This window comes from Chaetodon auriga, chromosome 22 (genome assembly GCF_051107435.1).
Source record: "Chaetodon auriga isolate fChaAug3 chromosome 22, fChaAug3.hap1, whole genome shotgun sequence".
NCBI lineage: Eukaryota > Metazoa > Chordata > Actinopteri > Chaetodontiformes > Chaetodontidae > Chaetodon > Chaetodon auriga.
Window position 1 is genome coordinate 19,627,776 of NC_135095.1, and position 19,240 is coordinate 19,647,015.

The 19,240-nt window shown below is 46.1% G+C and overlaps 1 protein-coding gene and 2 non-coding genes across 3 annotated transcripts; all 3 read right to left on the bottom strand.

The window, feature by feature from the left end:
• Positions 1-15,343: 15,343 nt before the first annotated feature.
• On the bottom strand, positions 15,344-18,564 carry rpl18a (ribosomal protein L18a). The gene is made up of 5 exons (XM_076722342.1): positions 18,501-18,564; positions 17,244-17,423; positions 16,367-16,496; positions 15,738-15,847; positions 15,344-15,488 (listed from the first exon to the last, which is right to left on the bottom strand). The coding sequence occupies exons 1-5, from the start codon at positions 18,516-18,518 to the stop codon at positions 15,396-15,398; spliced, it is 531 nt and encodes a 176-aa protein (XP_076578457.1). The 5' UTR covers positions 18,519-18,564; the 3' UTR covers positions 15,344-15,395.
• LOC143315567 (small nucleolar RNA SNORA68) lies at positions 17,023-17,153 on the bottom strand. The gene has a single exon (XR_013076137.1). It is a non-coding gene; the product is annotated as a small nucleolar RNA SNORA68 (small nucleolar RNA).
• LOC143315569 (small nucleolar RNA SNORA68) lies at positions 17,498-17,628 on the bottom strand. The gene has a single exon (XR_013076139.1). It is a non-coding gene; the product is annotated as a small nucleolar RNA SNORA68 (small nucleolar RNA).
• Positions 18,565-19,240: the final 676 nt, after the last annotated feature.

Consider the following 19,240-nt stretch of genomic DNA (forward strand, 5'->3'; position numbering starts at 1 on the left):
CCAACAGTGCCCCCCCAAGTCAGGAGGAGTGTCTAGTTGTCTGTTTGGCCCTCCTCTCTGACTGACAGTCAACTTTTCACCCTAACACCTGTCAGTCACTCTGACCAGCTGTTATGTTGCCTGAAGCATAAAGAACCACATCAGACAATCTGCAATAACCCAGAATCAAAGTTTCAGTTTCAGTTATGCTAGCTGTGTGCTAGTTGTGTTTGTGGCTACACCAGCTATCAGTTTCCACTTTCTTCCAGTTGTGCTAAGCTAATTAGCATGTCTTGGAACTATGTAAATACTTCATCTATTTAATCTGTTGGCTTGATTTTCGTGTTTATGTTACTAGAACTACACCAACAGTTTTATATATCTTTGTGCTCACACAAACACATCCTGATGCTGATCTCTGCACTGAGACATGAAACTGAAATCCTTCTCTCATCTGACTTTCCAACGTGTCACATTGTGGCTCTTAAATGTTCATTTTTGCGTTTGCATTGCAGCTGAATATGAAAGATCCCCCCTGTCATTTCTCTGCTCTTCATCTGTCGCAGCTCATGTAAGACGATCGACTGTTGGACGTCCTCTGCAGCTTCCCAGGTGACTTATCGATTGTCTGTTCTTTAATCCCGAGCTCCTCTGAATACCTCATTTCCCAGAAGTTAGTCTGAGCCCCTGCAGACAGCCGGGAGCCATCCTGCGCTCGCTTCCCTCTCTGAGCTAATATCATGAATATGTGGAATACTTGGACAGGTAGCCAGATCAGGGACGTGCAGCGTCTTTACTGTCACTGAAGCCAGTAAGTGAGTGTGAGGTGACACTTCCCAGACTCCGCTGATGAACTGTGACACCTCTTTAATTTTGACCCGCAGCGAGACAGAGTCGTCTAAATCTGCCCACGTCGCTGGTTTTCACATCAGTCTCCTCGCCTTCATCCCTGAACACAGACCGTCCTGCTCTGTCAGACACACACTGAGTTTTATCATGTAAACCAAGAGCCCGGTCTCATGGGAAACTCATTCTCACGAGGATTTTCATTAGTGTATTTATGATAAATGGGCACCGAAACTTCAGTGATCCTCAGGAGGATTTACATTTACATGAAATACATTTTTAAAAAGAATAAAAATCAAGACATTAGATGACAGGTGAACTGTTCAAATATAAAATGCAAATGTTTGACAGAAATCCAGCTGAAAATAAACCTTCTCATAGCCTGAACGTCTGAGAACTTTGTGGATTCTTCCTGTAATTTATGAACTTGGACATTCTGGATATGATTTCAGCGTCTGTTTGGCCGCCGAGTGACGTCGATAGCTGTGAGACAGATACGATAGAAGAATGGTGCTGATGTTGTTTTTGGTTTTCTGTTATGTTCTTATTAACGTGTGTCTTTTTATTAGAAACTTGAGCGACGAAGACGAAGAAAGATGCATTCAGAACGAATGCTGTGCAGTTTAAACAGTCAGGTGTGTCTTAGCTCAACTCCAGCATCTAAAGCAGTCAAATGGATTCATTTCAACGATGGCAAAATAAATCCGGTTTCTCCTCGAGATCAACTTCACTGAAGAGTCACAGTGCTGAGGGCGTACAAACAGAGGAAGCTGCCTGTTAGCTGTGTTAGCATCCACTGTCACGTACATATATGATCAATTCATCATAGTCTACACAGAAACTTAGTGTCAAGGGAGCGACTGAGCTAGCCCGCTAACTGGCAGTTTGCAAGCTTGTGGGTCTGTGTGTCAGGTTGGTGTGTGCAGCAGCTGTGAAGCAGCAGGACGAAGGTGCATGATGATGGATGGTTTTTCCCTCCAGCTCGTCCTGAGGTTGACGGTCCAGGAGCTGCTGGACCGTGGTGGACCAGACGCCGTCTGTGTGGCCACATGGAGTCCCTCAGCCGGTGCTTTTTCTTAATGGAGCTCCAGGTTTAAACACACCAGTCTCAGAGTGAAGCTGAAGTCCTTTGAACACACAGAAAGAAATGAAGTGAGCTCAGCCGGGTGAACCTGACCTCCTCTTCCTCAGATACAGACACATCTGTCTTCCTGCGAGTCACGGCTCATCACAGACTCCACCTGGACGAGTATTTTTAGAGGGGAAATACCTCACGAGGAGCTCATTAATCTGCAAGGAGCTAAATTTAGCTTGACTTGACATCACCTCCAGACTGACCCTGGACCAGTGCTGCGGCAGGAACTCCACTCAAAGGCACCACATGTTGGATCTGAAGGTGTTGTTGCGTCTTCCAGAGTCAGTGAACTCTGGTTCACGGCGGCTTGTTTCATGTGACCACTTGGTGGCGCCAAATTTGCCAATTTTCAAACTCTAAATGTGTTTTAGTGACACAATATTAAAAATAAAAGTCTGGAATTCAAGCTGCCTCGTGGAGAGTTACTGCTGTACATCTCATAGAGAAACGGCTCCATCGCGCTTCTCGAGGTGAAAACTCTGCAGGATTCCTTTAAATATGAAACTGTGAATTAAAAATAATCAAGTTAACGGAGGTTGATCTCCAGTGTTTTTACTTTTCTTTTCAGAAGTGACCACCAGCCAAAAATCCCTGTTTTCCCTCGACTTGTGACACCAAGCTACCGTACGCACTAATTTGATTGGCTCGTTAGTGTGACTCTACCAGCATGCTGATTGGCTGTCAGACCCCCAGCTGCTTCTATTCCCAGCGGCCGCCCCCCAATCAGCAGACAGGAAGTAGAACCTCCTGATTATTGCGGCTCTCTCTGCTTTTTCCACCTGCATGTGGTTCTGATTTGGACATGAGGCAAAGTGTTTTCATTGGCCGCCGGCAGCGCTCAGTTTCCTGTTACAGACACTCTTTTGTGCCTCGTCCTCTCCACTTTTATTTCCTTTAACATGGAGGTAAGAGGCCACTCGGCTTTTCTTCATCCAGCTAATTGGGAGCCACTTTACCACTGCCCCCCCCCCCCCCCCCCCCCCCCCCCAGCTCGTTATGACAGGGTTAATGGCTTTAGTGAGAGGGTACTTTTTACTGGTCCTTCTGGTCTCTGTTGGGCCTCAGAACCAATTACAGTAATCAAAGCCAATATGTGGATCCAGAGAGAGGAGCCACATGTGGTGGTTCAGGTGTAAACCAGTCTATGGAGTCTTTCTTCTGCAGCAGAATAACTCCTTGTTTCAGTCGTATTTACGCTGCAGTGGAGCTCATTTTCCCCACCTCGGTGAAAACCAGCAATCAGGAGATTTTCAGCATATTAATACTTGAAGAGCTTCATAAAATAAGTTCTTGGCATCACAAAATTTACATCGTTACGATAATCCAACAGTGATCAGACAGAATTGGTACTGGACCGTTCTGAGGCTCGTTTCTAAAGCAGCTGCTGCTCCTGGAGCTGAATTAAATACGAACCATCCTGAGTGACGATGGGCTGACAGACTGTTCACCATTAACCTGCTGAACTGGGAGGTTTTTTAATGTCCCTTCAGGAACGTTGATGAGTGTTTTTAAGTGGACGAGCAGCTCGATCAGAAGACGTTTGGACGACGTGTTGACAGTAAAAGTGTTTAAGCTGCTCTGATTGTTCACACCTGAAGGCGGCCGGCGTTGAAACGTCTCACCTGTTCATACCGTCCCTCCTGGAACACAATCATAGTGCTGCTCACTTCCTCACCTGCACACAGCTGACCAATCACAGCCTGATCTGGGTCTGCGTTGTCATGAATGAAGTCATGTGACCAGCTGACGAGCAGCTCGACGATCACGTTCTCCTCAGGATGAACAGCACCATCGGGTCAGGACTGTGCGTGGAGCTGATTGGTCACTGCAGCATTGTGCTTGATGATTCTGCCTTTTGCAGACGACACTGTGTTGTTTTCTCACAGACCTGAAGTAGTTGTGAACGCAGTCATATCGCCATGATGACCACTGTGACTACAAAGACACAGGGGTGTTGCTTTGCTTGTTCCCATCATGGGCGGTTCCATCATCTCAGTTCCCACCGGTGACATTCACGCGGTGAGAAGTGCCAAATCCAGACCTGCAGCACAGATGTTTATTTGGTCTGTCAGGTTTATTTTTAGACTGCAGCAGGGTCAAAGGTCAGCTCATGAGCCATATACCCACAACATCTGTGAGGGAGAGGAGTCTGGAAAACCAATCAGAGGTGAGGACAGACCTCCAAGAAAACACACAAGACCACAAAGATAATGCTGGTTCACAGAACTGATCCTGGAGCTGGAGATAATGCAGCTTTTATTGTGCCACAGCAGCTGGAAGTCTTTATTTCTGTAAATGAAACTAAAATTCATTTAGTCTGTGGCCTCAGCTCTGTTGTCAGATCTGAGACATGTGCTTACAGATAACTGTCCATATAACCCTGATGGTTTTTCAGTCTGGATGACACATCTGTGAGGCTGAAAAGCTTAAAAACAAGTAAAAAAAAAAAAATCTGACTTTTAAACAGAATAATCCAAAAGTGCAACTGAAAACCAGATAATAAAAGCACTGCTGTCACACAAACATAGTGAAGATTAAAGATCCCTCAGATCTCTGCAGGCCTCTGGCTGATCTCCGTCCTCCACATGTCTGTCTTTAAAAGCACCTTCATGCTCAGAAAGCCTGTGTTCACGTCCTTCAGACCATCCAGGAGCCTCCAGCCTGCAGGAGCTCTGGACTTCAGCTTCGACGGACTCGACCGGTTCTCGTCACCCCACGTTTAGGCCTCCTGTCCGGCCAGCAGCACAGTGGAGAATCACGTTGTGCACCTCTGTTTCCTGCAGCTGCTGGTTGCACTTTGCCTCCATGTGAAGTCAGATGTTGTTTCCATGTTGCTGCAGCAGATCTCTGCAGAGGAAACTTTGTGTGCTGGGAAAGCCCCCGACCCTCTGACACATGTCCCCCTCTGTAATTGCACCAATTACTTTTCCATAACAGCCCTGAAACACTTATGTATGTGGTTAGAATAACAATTTCCACTTGAAACACTTGTTCATTCATAAGGTCCAGAGCAGAGGGGGGATCCTCTGCAGACGTCACGCCGCCGGACGCCGTGCTGTGGAGGCGAGCTGCACTGCTGCTGCACGGTGACGCTGTTTGTTTCCTGAAGGCTGATCTGTGATCAGCGAGCGGCAGCCAGCCGATAAAGCAAAGTTTTCTGCAGCTGCTCCCAGGTCAGCTGCTGTCGCTTTATACAGACTGACAGCTCCAGCTTTCCGTCATCACTTCCACTTCATCTGCTTTCAGTGCTTGAACTTCAGCTGAATCCTGGACGTCAGGCAGCGCTCGCGCTCACTCTGTTCAGTGTTTTCAGCTCAGCTGAAGACTCGGCTTCTCTTTCTTCTAATTCTGTTTCACCTGCCGTACAGGAAGTGCGTTCTGATCACCACTTCGACTCCTTTCAGTATTAAATGTACGTTTTTCCCGTTTTCTTACAGAACTGAAATTTGCTTTACACATTCTGTTCCAGTGAATGGATTTCAGTACATTTTTAATTAGATTTTATGTTCTATGTTATAATTATTGATTTTATTTTGAAACCTGGGTTTTCAATAGTCCACACCACTGTTGGTGTGTCATTATAATTGGTTTCCATGTGGAATCATGATATTTTAAAATACAGGACGAACCTTAAAGGGCACTTTTCCTCACAGTCACTGAAATAAAGATGAAACCTTCATGTTGTCGCTCAGCATCAAACTGTGAAACCATGAATCTTTAAACAGCTGCATGTTTCCTCATTTCTGCTGTTCAGTTCATCTTTAGATGTTTTTGCTTTGAATGACTGAAAAACTGAACCAGGTTTGGTCCAAATGGGTTGAGAGTCTGAACACACAGCACTGACGCGTGCTTCCTGTCAGATTCACTTCCTGTTAGCACCTGTCCACTCTCACTGACGTCAACATGAACCCACATTCACGTCGTGTGGAAGAAGTTACGTAAGTCTGCCGTTTAGTAGGTGAGTGCAGATATACTTCCTGTCAGGACGTTTACAGAGTCCAGGTTTGAATAACTTTATTAATACCTCGTTCTGGGTATGACATCATGGTGAGAGGTCCGATTTGATTGGTTGATGAGGTGATAAGGAGTGTATTTATATTCGTCCAGGAGTGTGATGACAGCTGAGATCACACACCCAGCTGGAAACACTGTGAGAGGCACGTACATCAGGTCCACACCCGCCGCCCGAGGAGGGGTCAGAGGTCACGAGCCGAGGTCGCCCGTCGGTCTACAGCGAGCTTCAAGTCAGATTCACAATCAGACCTTAAAGTATTAAAGAGCAGCAGTGGAGGAAGTTTTCAGATCCTTCACTAAACTTAGAACCAGACATCAGGTTTTCTAAACTCTTCATGTGTTTGTGTGTAAAAAAGTGACTGAAGCGGTCAGAGAATAAGAATCATCATCATCATGTGAGGCGGATCTTATTTTAGAAACACAGAGTTAAAAGCAGCTCACATGTTGTGTCTGTGACAGAGCTGCAGCTCAGTCACGGCGCTGAAATCAGAGCAATAATTAGTCTTTAAATCGTGTGATTTGTCCTCAGATAAGCGTCTCTTCTGTCTTCTTGCCTCTGAGGCTGAAAATACACCCAGTTTTTACTAGAAACCATGTGGACAAACTGATTTTCTGATAGCAGCTCCATCAGTGAGAGACATCCACCCAAAACATCCTCGTCCTCAAGTCCCATCTTTCTATTCTGGGCTGTGCTGATACGGTATCTCTCTCTGCTATCGCCTCCTCCCTCCGTCGATGATTTAACATCACGTATTTAACGAATGACTTCAGAGGCTTTGAGTTCCTTCAGATTTAAGGTGAGGACGGAGCAGCGACTGTCCGCTCAGACAGAGACTCAGACTGGAGACGTCTCCTCCGGCCGTCCTAACTCTTCTCCACACGCTCTGATCTCGGACTTATTCAGCTCAACACTTGTATCTTATTTTGAAGTACCGACCTGAGAGCAGGAAGTAGAATGTGGTTCCTTGCAGTAAAACATGAAACGTTCTTCGAAAGAAAAAACTGAATCCGAGTTCAGAGATGATTCAGTTGTAAACTGCGTTGAACAAATCTGGGATCGTCTGATCGTCCCTGATTCATGTTCATGACACTGAAACAACTTTCATTCTGAATCATTTTTGTTACGGTTGCTGGGCTGCTATTTGCTAATTAGCATCACAGAAAGCCTGTTTAGAGCCAAATGCTAAAGCCATCAAGCTAACATGCTAATGTGCAGGTTCGAAAAGTGCCGATGGCGTCAGATGATCAGTCAGACGATCAATGAAGTTATTTCAGTTCGTCCTCAGAGGAACAAGAACGTCTGAAGCACATTTCATCACAGTGATCCAGCAGCTGTTGAGACGTTTCAGTCTGATCAAAGTGGAGGACAGACGGACGGACAGACAGACGGACAGACAGACGGACGGACAGACAGACGGACATCTTCTTTAAAGGGTCACCAGTTAACGTGGAAGCTGATTAAACAGCAGTGAACTCAAGGAGACCTCGAGGTCCAGATCAGACTGGGACGAGAGCCTCGAGGTGCAGAAAGAAATCCGATGATATCCAGAGAAATAAACGCAGATGTGACCGCATTTAGAAAACCTTTTTATTTAGATTCATTCTAAATATAAAACAGAGACCGAGGACAAGAAGAAGGAGGATTGTGGGTGAAATTCGAGATGTAAAACATCTGTTTGCTTGTTGGAAAAACTTTAAGGTGAATGAAAAAGATGCTGCAGGATTAAATTTGTATTTGTCTCATTTTTCTCGTAAAACGTTTGCTGCCATCTGTGATCAAACGTCCGCTGACAGATTTAGTCTTTGGTTTGGATTAAAACGGAGTCTGATATGAATCTAGATCAGATCTGAAACTGGAGTCGGTTCGACTGAATCCAGCAGCTGGATCAGTGTTCAAGCTTTGACTTGAACCGGTTTGGTCTCGGCCAGTAAACCTCTGTTTTTCTGCAGAGCTGTAATGAAGCTCCGCTCTTCCAGCCGAGCTCCAGGCTCCAGGACGCCGCGTGTGTGATCCACCCCGGCTCGGGTTACTCTTGCTGGGTGTGGAGCTCCGCGCTGAAAGCTCCTCTTCCTTGTTTTGATTGTGAGCAGGGAGAGTCTCGGAGTCCGGCTCCAGGATGCTGAGACTCTGCTGACTTCTGACAACACGTCAACACGGGACGGCGAGTACGAAAGAGCTGCATGAAGACAGAAGAGCAGGAGATTAAGATCCTGATCCAAAGACCGACGAGGTGTAGAAAACAGATTCCTGCTGATCAGAGGACAGAATCACACTCAGATCAGCCCAGACTCAGAGACAGAGACACATCTGACTGGTAGAACATGAAAGATCTGATGTTTAGTCCTCAGGTGGCGCCAGAGGAAGCCTCACGTGGAGAGGGTTCATCCTCTGAGGAGCATGAACCGTGAATATCACCACAGCCTGCACATGCCTTTGGCGTTGTGAAAGTGTTGTCAGAGGAAAGCTGAGAAGTTGACGAAATGGTTGATTCCTCCTCAGGAGAGCGTGAATATTCATGGAAACTCAATCCTGCTTCCTCTGCAGCACATTAAAGGTGAATTTTCCGTCCAGGTTTCTGAGCTCTGCAGGTCAGTTCCGTCTGTGCTCGGCCGTCCGTCAACCATCCAGATACAGAGCGGCTCTATAACACATCCTCAGAGTGTTTCCTGTTCGGGACGGACGCCTGTGGGCGGGTCGGAGGTGTTTCCCGCCCGGAGTGGTGTGCGGCCTGCAGGCGTGAGAAAACTCAGACTCCTGCGTAATTATTTCCACTTTTACTTTCCTCAAATGATTTTCTTCTCGTTCTCAGACTCGCAAAGCTCCTCCAGCCAGAAGACCCGCAGTCCGCCCACTTCCTGTCGCTGGATGTGTTTTACAGCATCACTGCAGGATACACGGCGTCGATCATTATTCAGCCTGACTGGAACCCAAAGGGAGGACGTGGAGGTCCCTGAAGGACCAGCAGGACCGCATGTCCAGGATCAGCCAGGACATAAAAGCCCAGCTGGGTTAACGATGACAGAAGTGATCAGTCAGGATCAATCAGCAGGTTCAAGACTGATCAGTCTGTTCTGGTTTGAGTCCAACATGTCAGGCTACAGTTTCCCACAATGCCTTGCAAAGCGATGTGCTCTGTGTCTCGTATTGAATGAACAGGCTGGGCTCAGTGTTGCGTCACCATCAGTGGGTCTTTAGCATTAGCATCCACTGCTAACAGGACAGCGTGAGTTCAGCGAGCTGAAACTAGCAGAGATGCTAAAGAGCCACAGGCTTCAGTGTGCGTCAGCTTTCAGAGGCCTTCATCACCTGCATGTGCTCCAGTGTTGAGAGGATGATGAAGTGAAGGGTGGACAGTCTGTCACCTCTCATCCTTTATTTTCAGAGAAACAGTGGAGTCCATTGAGCAGAGACAGGAAGCAGAGGCGTCCCCGTCCTCCGCTGTCTGCAGACACTCGGCGTGGACTCGTGAAAAGGTGTGAAGCTGTTTTCTGTCGTCTCGGTTCAGTCTGGAGAGAAGAAAAATGAAACCTCATGACGACGATGATGAAGCTCAGGATGCAGCTGAAGGGTTCAACGTGTATGAAAAGCAAATGAATCACAGATCTGAAATATGAGCGTCTTTATTTGTTTAACGTCCACAGTTTGTCTTTCACCTTAAATTATTGGACATTCAGAGGCTGAACGTGATGCAGGAGTTTGCAGAATCGTCATCATCGACATTTGTTATTTCTGTTTTGGGACTGTGGTGCATCGACTTTACATAAAGGTTATTATTTATTATTTTAATCCCCACAGACAAACTGTCTTTATCAACAGAGAGACTGACGTGTCCACACGATCGTGGCCTGTTGGCAGCGTCTTCCCACAGGGTGGACAAACCGAACACTGACTCCAGGGAGACACTTTGGACTTTTGAGTTGGTTACAATCTGCACGCTGGCTTTACTGGAAGCCGTCCTGTTTGTCCACTTCGGGGCGTCTTCCTCACGCTGGTCGCTCTGACTGAGTGAAGGACGGTTTGTTTCATGAACTTCATTCAGCTTCTTTCTGTCTCCACGATCTGCTTCCTTTTCTCTGAACTCTGTCAGACAGCAGCTCTGTCTTTCTTCTCTTCGTGGAAAATGTCCTCCACAAATTAGCTGTCCAAACATCACTTCCAAAACAGACAAATTGAATAATTCAGACCAATTAGCAGAACAAACACACAGGTTCACGCATGTTAATGGGATTAACGAGCTGCACTTAACTGTTTCCGTCTTTAAAGCAACATCCTCCGCTGTAACGAGGCCGCGTTGATTAACAGCACAGACACGACGGAGCGGGACGCGTCCAGCTGAAGTCTGTCCAGAAACAACCGGACGGTGTTTGAAGAGCGAGCGAGCGTCCGGCAGACCTGAACAACAACACCGACGATTCCAGGCCACCAAAGAAGAAGAAGAGGCTTCAGGCAGCGTGCACGACGCAGAGGAGTCTGAGCGGAGCGAATACGACCAGCTGACTCGACAGAAACAGGAAGTGAAGACGACGAATCCTTCATGTTGGTTCAGAGCAGATTTCTGTCTGCAGGCTGGTTTTAACATCAGCTGCTGCAGAGCATTTACTCAAGTACTGCACTTCAGAACAGTTCTGAGGTATTTGTACTTTACTTGAGTTTCCCATGGTCTGTTACTTTGTACTTTTACATTTATTTGATAAGTTTGAAGTTTTGAAACTTTGAAAATCAATATTCAATCAATATTCCTTTTTATTTGTCCCGCGAGGGGAAATTTCAGAAAAATGTACATGATGACAGAAACGATAAAGGCCATCAGGACACTCTGGACATGTAAGTCAGATCTTTTCATCCTCAGATGTTTGGGCCACATAGGAACATGTTTTTGTCTGATAAGCTTTATACCTGCTTAGCATCAGCATGTTATTGTCATTGTTAGCATGTTAGCATGCTAATGTTAACGTTTGTCTCAAACCAGTGCAGCCGCACGGAGATGCTAGCGTAGCTGTAGACTCGTTATCTTGTTTTTGTTTTTGGGTTTTTTCTAATTTCTTTGAAGTAATCCTTTAATTTTACCGACGCTGTCTTTGACACGGCTGCAGTACCGAGCGGTGACCACTAGATGTCACAGTTCTGACTGAACGCTGTGCTTTAAAACAAACTTTTTTTCTGGTGCAAACGGTTCAGTTCTTCAGAAAGCTTTGTTTCCTGACTGCTGCCACAAAACCTCTCACTGTGTGGAGGGCATCAGAAACTTTCATAACACCCTGTGTGTGTACATGTGTGTGTGTGCATGTGTGTGTGTGTGTGTGTGTGAGTTTCCACCTTTTAGAAAACTGGCTTGCAGCTGGTCATGGTGATCCTCTGTAAAAGCTGTTAAGGGTTTGTTGATCTTTGTGATTACATGTCGTCTTGGCTCCTGCAGGTCCGAAGATTCGTGGGAGGTTCTGAGAAACATTAATGCGAAGGAAAGTGTTTGGCTGCCGTGGACGGAGCTTTTAGCACATTCCTCTGCAGCAGAATGTAGACGTGGTCTGGGTTCAGTCCTGGTTTGTCCGTGCTTCGCTCTCCTCCTGGAGAAAACTGGGCACACTTAAAGCCAGTCAATCAAACGCTTTGAATCTGAGTCAGCAGGTTGTGGATCCTGCCATGCTCCCGATAGCTGAGCTGGCTTTTCGTCCACGCTGAAGAAAGGTAGTCTGTGTTTGAAACATGCTCTGTCTTTTTTCTCTGGAAGGAAACCATCCGGGAAAATCCTGACCTCCAGCTGGAGCGTTAGGAAGATGATTTAACAGCTAGCGGCGATGATTAAGAGCAGTTTCAGACCTCTGCTAAAGAGCTCACTGAAGATTTTAAGTGACAAGTCCAACCACGTCATTTCGGTTGACCCTCATTCTTGTGTGATATGAGACTCATCGTGACGAAGAGACTAAACTCAAAGCCTCTTCATCACTTGAGATGTGACTTGTTGATCGAAGGTGTTGGTAAAGTTGGGATTTGGGTTTATTGAGCATTAAGGTCTTAAATGAATGATGCCTCAGTCACCGCGGATCAGCGCTTCGTCTTGTCTGATCGTGTCTTTGTGCCGGGGGGGCCTTTCTTGTAGCTCTGTTTACTTCCTTCACACAGGGGGGAGTCCTGACTCCGGCTCTGAGGGTTGGACCTGACCACAGTCTGGTCTCGGCCTCTGCCAGGTTTACTGTTCTGCGGCCTGGGCCGAAGGCTTGAGGCGGCCGGGAGGCTTTGTGGATCCCCGGCCGTCCAAGAACTCTCTGTGGGCACCGAGTGGCAAAGCCTCAAGCCACAAAATCCACAGGGCATAAAGACTCTTAGTGTCAGGGCTTCAGGAAGCAGCTGGCAGGTAGAGACGAGGACGGACCGGGCTGAGCGTGCTGATGGATGTGGAGGAGGTGGAAGGTGGAGAGGATAATTGTTTTGAACAAGGGAAAAGTTAATATAAGAGCAGACGTTGTGGTGGCAGAATTACTGCATTACTGTAACCACAGCGTGTCCTGATGAAGTAACAGCTGACCAGAGACCAGCTCAGTCTGAAAACAGGTTTCTGTGAACCCTGAACGAGACGTTCACATCAGAGGGAGGCAGACTGACACAGAGCTGAGTTCACAGAGCGTCGTTCATCCGACAGCTGGACTTTTCTCAGCTCGTTATCAAGTTCTGACGTCCCGTCCGTCCTCGATTCTGTCCCCCCTCATCATAAAGCTCAAATACCATCTGACCGTTATTACTGAAACTTACTATTACTGGTGTAGCCGGTCGAGCTGGAGCTAATTTTAGCTCAATATACGTTAATATTTGAATAATAATAATCAGTATGGAAACACTGAGTACATCAGAATTGTATTTGAGTGTCGTTCTGCACGACAACAAATGCAGTTTAAAATGTGGATTTAAGGATTGAAGAAAACTTTATTGTTTCCCAGCAGGAGACGATCAGTGCTGCTTTAACCAGACGTCTTCAAAGGCCACTTTAAAACACACCAGTGTGACTGTGTGTGTGTGTGTGTGTGTGTGTGTGTGTGTGTGTGTGTGTGTGTGAGCGCCGTTAGCCGGCCCGTACCTCATGTTTCACGAAGGAAGTCGACAGTATTTCAAACATTTACGTCGGCCGAGAGCTCGGCCAGTTTTATTTAACAGCCGCTGACTTTCTGGCGAAGGCACGTTCACAATGAGCTCCTCTGGGAAGAGCTTCGACTCTCTGTGCAGTCCAGAACGCTTCCACGTATTTCTAAACAGCCTTTTAATTCCCACAATAAAAAAGTGCCGTCTATACTGAGCCTCTTTGTATGGAACTGATTTCTGAAGCTATAACCTGTTTCCTGTCAGAAGTGCTCTTTAAAGAGCTGCTCACAAATAATGGAAAATGTTGCTGCTCAGCGAGCACCAACAGTTGGATCCCACTCATAAACATGCGGCTGTATATTAGAATTTAATTAACCATCAGAATCACCAGTTTGAGTCCCATTTTTCTGCTGTTTGGTTTGGAGGGAGCTCCACATACCGCCGGGTGAAGTCAGCTCGGACTCGGCCTTTTTTCGTGGATTTGTAATGATTTTACATGTTTATGACTGTGACTCATTGAAAAGAATGTTTTCCATCACTGAGTGAGGTCTTTCTGCAGCCACCCACTGCTCCGTCTCCTTCGCACACACCCAGCTAGCTCCCATCAAACAGCACCTCCACCTCTTCCTCTGCAGCAGCAGCCTGCTCCCAGCATGCCGTCTGATAATCACACAAACAGCATCTTACAATGAGCCTCTGCCTTGGAGCTGCAGGCTGCAGGTGAAACGCAGGCCGGCACACCTGAGCGGAGCGCAGCTCATACCTGTCTTCATTCAGACGCCATCTTTAAACAGGTTGGAGCAGCTCAGCACTGAATCTGATTTGAACAGCAGCGTGCAGCCGTGCTAGCAGCTCTGACAGGTTGAGCTAACTATGCTAACTAGGCTAACTAGCCCTGCAGCCAAGTATTCATTTTACAAACCAGATTTCATTTATTAACATGTTCAGACAAAAAAAGATCACATCTGAAAAGATGGAGCCGTCGCGTTTTTGGTGTTTTTACCCCAAAAATAAGTTCCTGGTGGATTTTCGGTGGATCCATTGATGGATTACTTGACTTGAACTGCTGCTGTGATTGGACCGTTAAATCAGTGGACGTCTGGTGACTGCACCCAACACTTCAGTTCAGACTCAGGTGTTTGATCACTGAAGGATTCATTAACAGCTTTTTATTGTTTCACAGTGACCATAATGAAGAAGTTGCACTTTTAAACACAGACTTGATGAATGTGATATTACATTTAGTCAAATATGTCGAGGATTAGGTTTGTCTTGTTCTCTGTGATCTGTGGCACCAAAGCTCCTCCACAAACTGATGGCACCTAATGAAATATCAAGCTGTAATGCTAACACACGCTAACATGCTGATGTTTAGCAGGTATGATGTTCACCATCTTAGTTTAGCTCATTAGCATGCTAACACTAGCTATACTGCTCACGCTGGATGCGAGTTGTTGAGATATTCTGAGGATCTTATCGACCTGCAGGGAACCTGAGGCACATTTCATGTTCATGGAGGGAAAAGAAAATTCTTCCAGCATCAGAGGAAGTGTTCAGATCAACTTCATAAAAGATGAGGATGAAATGACTAAATGATCTCATTTTGTGCACCAGAATATGATTTCTTGGTTGGTGGAGACGTGAATTTAGTATTTGAATTGAGAAACATGGACAGAAACTCTTAATACGTTCAGTTAAACTCATCTTTGGTGCGGGTGTATTTCTAAACTGGCTGCACGTCGCTGGAACCATCGTTTAAACGCTCAGAATTTGAGCTGAGTCTGGTGGAGCAGGAGATAAACCTGCTGAATGAACTCATCATGTTACCTGTGTGAAGTTTTCAGCTGCTTCAGCGTCGTGTCTTAGAGAACGCTGCCATCGTGTGGACACATGTGGAACCGGCTTCACAGCTCCCCTCTGCAGCAGGGTCAAAGGTCACGCTGAGCCTCACAAAGGCAGGTCAAAGACAAAGTCCATAAAACCTGACAGAGGACCACTCCAGAGGACGACTCCAGACCCTGGTTTTGTTGGTGAAGAGTTTTCCTCAGCCCTGTCGGTCGCTAAACTTTCCATCTTAGACAGATGCTTTATTCATCCCCAAGGGAAATTCACATCTTTGTTTCCAGCCTTCACACACGTCTCAGACTCACTTTGAATCCCTGCACGTCTGATCGATGTCCGCTTTGATTCAGAGGAAAAATGTGTTTCTACTTGAAATAAACTGAGCAGAGATTTACTTTAAACCAGCAGGTTTATTTCCTCTAAATAAAGATAAAATGATGGAAGCGCCACAGCTCTTTTCCAATTTGATTATTTTTATTTTTCCCGCACAAAATGAAAAAACTGCTTTTAGTAGAAGGTGTTTGGTCTCTTGGTGGTGAAGCGGGGTTTGTGCTGGCGACGCAGGACCCGGTGAGGCAGAGGGAACTTGATCTTGGAGTCCTGCAGGAGGAATCACAGGAAACGTTCAGGTTCAGACAAACTTACTGTTAACAAGCAGTCAAGTCATTAAATCTGTCGCCAGTTTCAGAACCGCCAGGTTTGAAGATGGAAGCTGGAAATCTGGAAGAGGAATCTGGCTTTTTGTCTAGCGGGTTTTTGATCTGGAGCTGACAAACATGGAGACAGTCCAGAGAGAGACCCACGACCACGGCAGGGTCAGAACACATCGAACAGCGTCTGAGGACTCACGTGGAACTGCTTGATGGCAGGTCTGCGACACTTGTTGGCGGCGATGACCTGCACCTTCATGATCTGGATGGAGTGGGCGCGAGCACGATGGCGAGCTCCCATGTCACGATCTGATGGACGAAAGGCAGGAGACAGTTCAACACAACTTTATCGACACAGCAGCTTGAACACAGGTCCATGTTTAAAGAGGTGGCTGACAAGGACGCGCTCAGAGGCAGAGTCAGGTTTCACTAAGTGTTTTAATTTACTGATCCTTCATAACGAGTACACATCACTAAAAACCTGCAGGAGGATTTCAACTTTTAAAGGTTAGTATTACATTCAGTAAAATATTTTACAGAATCAGTGTGGTGTGTTTTTATCACCCATCTGTGGCACCAAAACTCCTCCAGAAACTGATGAAACATCGCAGCTGTGATGCTAACATCTGCACGCTAACAAGCTCACAATGACGAAGCTAACGACCAGCAAAGCTAACGACAACTGAACCTTTCATGAATCCAGTTAAAGCGAACCACAGCTGGTTATTCTATCAGAGTCACACTGGACATTTTGATTAACTCCACCTGTTAACTCCACCTGGGTGTGTGTGTGTGTGTGTGTGTGTGTGTGTTTGCGCGTGCACTCACAGCACTGAGTGACGGCTCCAGAGGTGGTCAGGTCTCTGTACTCTCTGTACATGTTGTGGGTGCCGCTACGGGAGTCGTAACGCAGCCAGATGCCAAAGTTCTTCACCTTCTGGGGGGTCTTCTCGTGGACCTGAACGAGTTCGACAGCAGCAGGACGTCAGTTTTACTCAAACAATGCAGATATTCTTACAAACATTAAATCCATCTTGCGGCTTTAACAGATCAATATAGCCAATGCTGAGGACAACCAGGACATTCTGCACATTTTTTCTGTCACTCATCAAGGTTTAAAAGCTGTGAAATGACTTTTTTGTTGGCAGTGTCGTCCTGAAAGGTCAGGTCATTTCTGAAGGTAGCTGTGTTTAAAGTGCAGATGCTCTGTTCTTTCTTTCACACATGCACCTCATCCCTGAAATGTTCAGGAACATTTCCTGCACCGGTCAAGTGTGAACGATCAACATTCAGGGAAATCTGTGCTGCCAGATTCCCCCTCGAGGCCCAGTGACATGTAAAGACTGACATCCATGAGACGCCATGACCGCCAACAGTGACTTCAGGTGTGACTGATGCACATCGCTCGTCTCCGCTATCAGAAAACTGATTTCACAGTCAGTTCAAAACCTTTATTCTTACATTATTTAAACAGTTGATGTTTTAAATGTTGACCCCTGAATTCACTTTCAAAGGCACAGCAGCTTCAGAGAAAGGCGACAAGGGTCAGTTTTCTGTTTGCACACCAGACAAAATCATACCACTGAACGATACGGCCTTTGGGTTTGGGTGCAGATGTGTGAAGAAAATGAGCTGAGGAGCATTAAAATCATGTGTGGATTGACCACGGATGCAGACTGGACGTCTCTGTGGTTCAGAAACCTACCAGGCCACAGTAGACTGTCTCTCCAGAGGCCTTCTTCATCTTCCTCAGCTGGGAGACGAAGTACCAAAAGCGGGACTTGGCCACGACGTGGTTGGGGGCGAAGATCCTCATCCGGTACAGAGGAGGGGTCGGGTTCTTGACCGAGGGCAGCAGACGCCCAACGACTTTGTACTCCCTAAGCTGCATTGAGAGAAAGTGTCATCTGTTAGGACACATGAGCATCATATGAAACATAACGAGGCGTTTAAAGACATGATTATTGACCCTTGGATTCACTTTCAAAGGCACGACAACTGCAGAGAAAGGCGACAAGGGTCAGTTTTCTGTGTGCACACCAGACAAAAACATACCACTGAACGATATGGCCTTTGGGTTTGGGTGCAGAGGAAGTGAAGAACACAAAGAGGACAGACAATGAAGTCCTGTGAGGAGTAAAGTACTGATACTTCATCAGTGTGATTTCTGGCCTCCGTCACGAGGATCATTTCTATGGGAAAGCTCAGAGTCTCCATGTTTTGACAGTTCACTGCAGTGTTGACAGCCAAAGAGAGAGCTCTGCTTGTTCACCACACACAACAACACCGTGAATTAAAGCCACCAAAAACAGTCTGTGAGCAGCGATCGTGTGGACGGGTTAGCAAAGCAGATGTTCTGCGGTAATTAGCACCCCCCAAAAACGAACCTGACAACGAGCCTAACCCTAACCCTGCACGGCGGGGAGGCTTCAAACAACCGACAGCTTACAAACCTCACTGAAATTAAAGAAGCCGCTCAGTAACAGCTACACGTCCCGTGTTTAAATCCACGTCGATGCAACGGTAAACACACTTTAGAACCACATTACTAGCGGCTAACGTTAGCTTTCATACGAGCTGAGTTAGCTTAACGACCAGACTAAAAGCCGCTCGTGCGGTGCGTTAAGCGTAAAATGTACCTCAATAACTAATTAAATAAAGCTGTTTCAGGACCTGTTGCTGTTTCTCTGTTGTTGTTGAATGTTTAGCATTTCAAACATGGCTAAAACTGTAAAACACACACGGTCCCATTTCAAGCCACGGTCGTCCACATGGTACCGCGGACGCCATGTTGTCGTCGCAAAACGCATCGGGGTGAAAAAGACTCAAATTACCGTTTAAATTGGGACTTTTTGGGGACATAAACGCAGAAATCAGACAATCATAACGTTATGATGCTACATCGGGTCACATATTTCGTGTGTTATACGCATATATCGCTAAAAAAAAGAGTTTTACGTACTGTGCCGGACGCCTTCATGGTGTCTCTCGCTCAATGCCACAGTAAAAGAGGAAGCAGCAGGGCGGAGCTTCCGGATGTCAAATGGACGGAGGACCGGCAGGAGGCGGGTCCACCGTGCCGACGAGGCATTGAAGATGGTTTCATGTTCGTAAGACGGCCGTTAAATCAAAGTTTCATGTTTGGAAGAGAAAAATTCCTGCAGCTGTGTCTTCTCATCATGTATGTTTGTTTATTTATGTTGATGACGAGCCTTAAAAATACTCAAAACATTGCACAAGGCATCAACACAATACAAATATCATAAAACGAAATGAAAACCGTTTGACTGTGAGTTTATTCTGTCATGATCCATTCTGAGCTCTGTGGGTGAAGACTTTCCATATATCCATCCTCTGTATGGAAAAATCATAATAATACTGCCAATAATGATCTTTACTTAAACAGCACTTCTCAAAACAAAGTTACAAAGTACTTAACATGGTTGGACCAGGATTAAAACATCAGGACTGCAATGTGATGCAGTGAAAAAATCAGACCATTGAAGTAATACAGATATAACACAGAAGAAAATACCTCCCAACCCCCTAACCCAATACAAGAAGAAGAAGAAGAAGAAGAAGAAGAAGAATGATGTTTAAAATCACATAATCCTCTATGAAGTCACACCTTGATGTAATGTTTCAGTCAGCTGAATTCTGTTCCCTTCATACAGACCAGATATTTACCAGTCTTTATGCTAA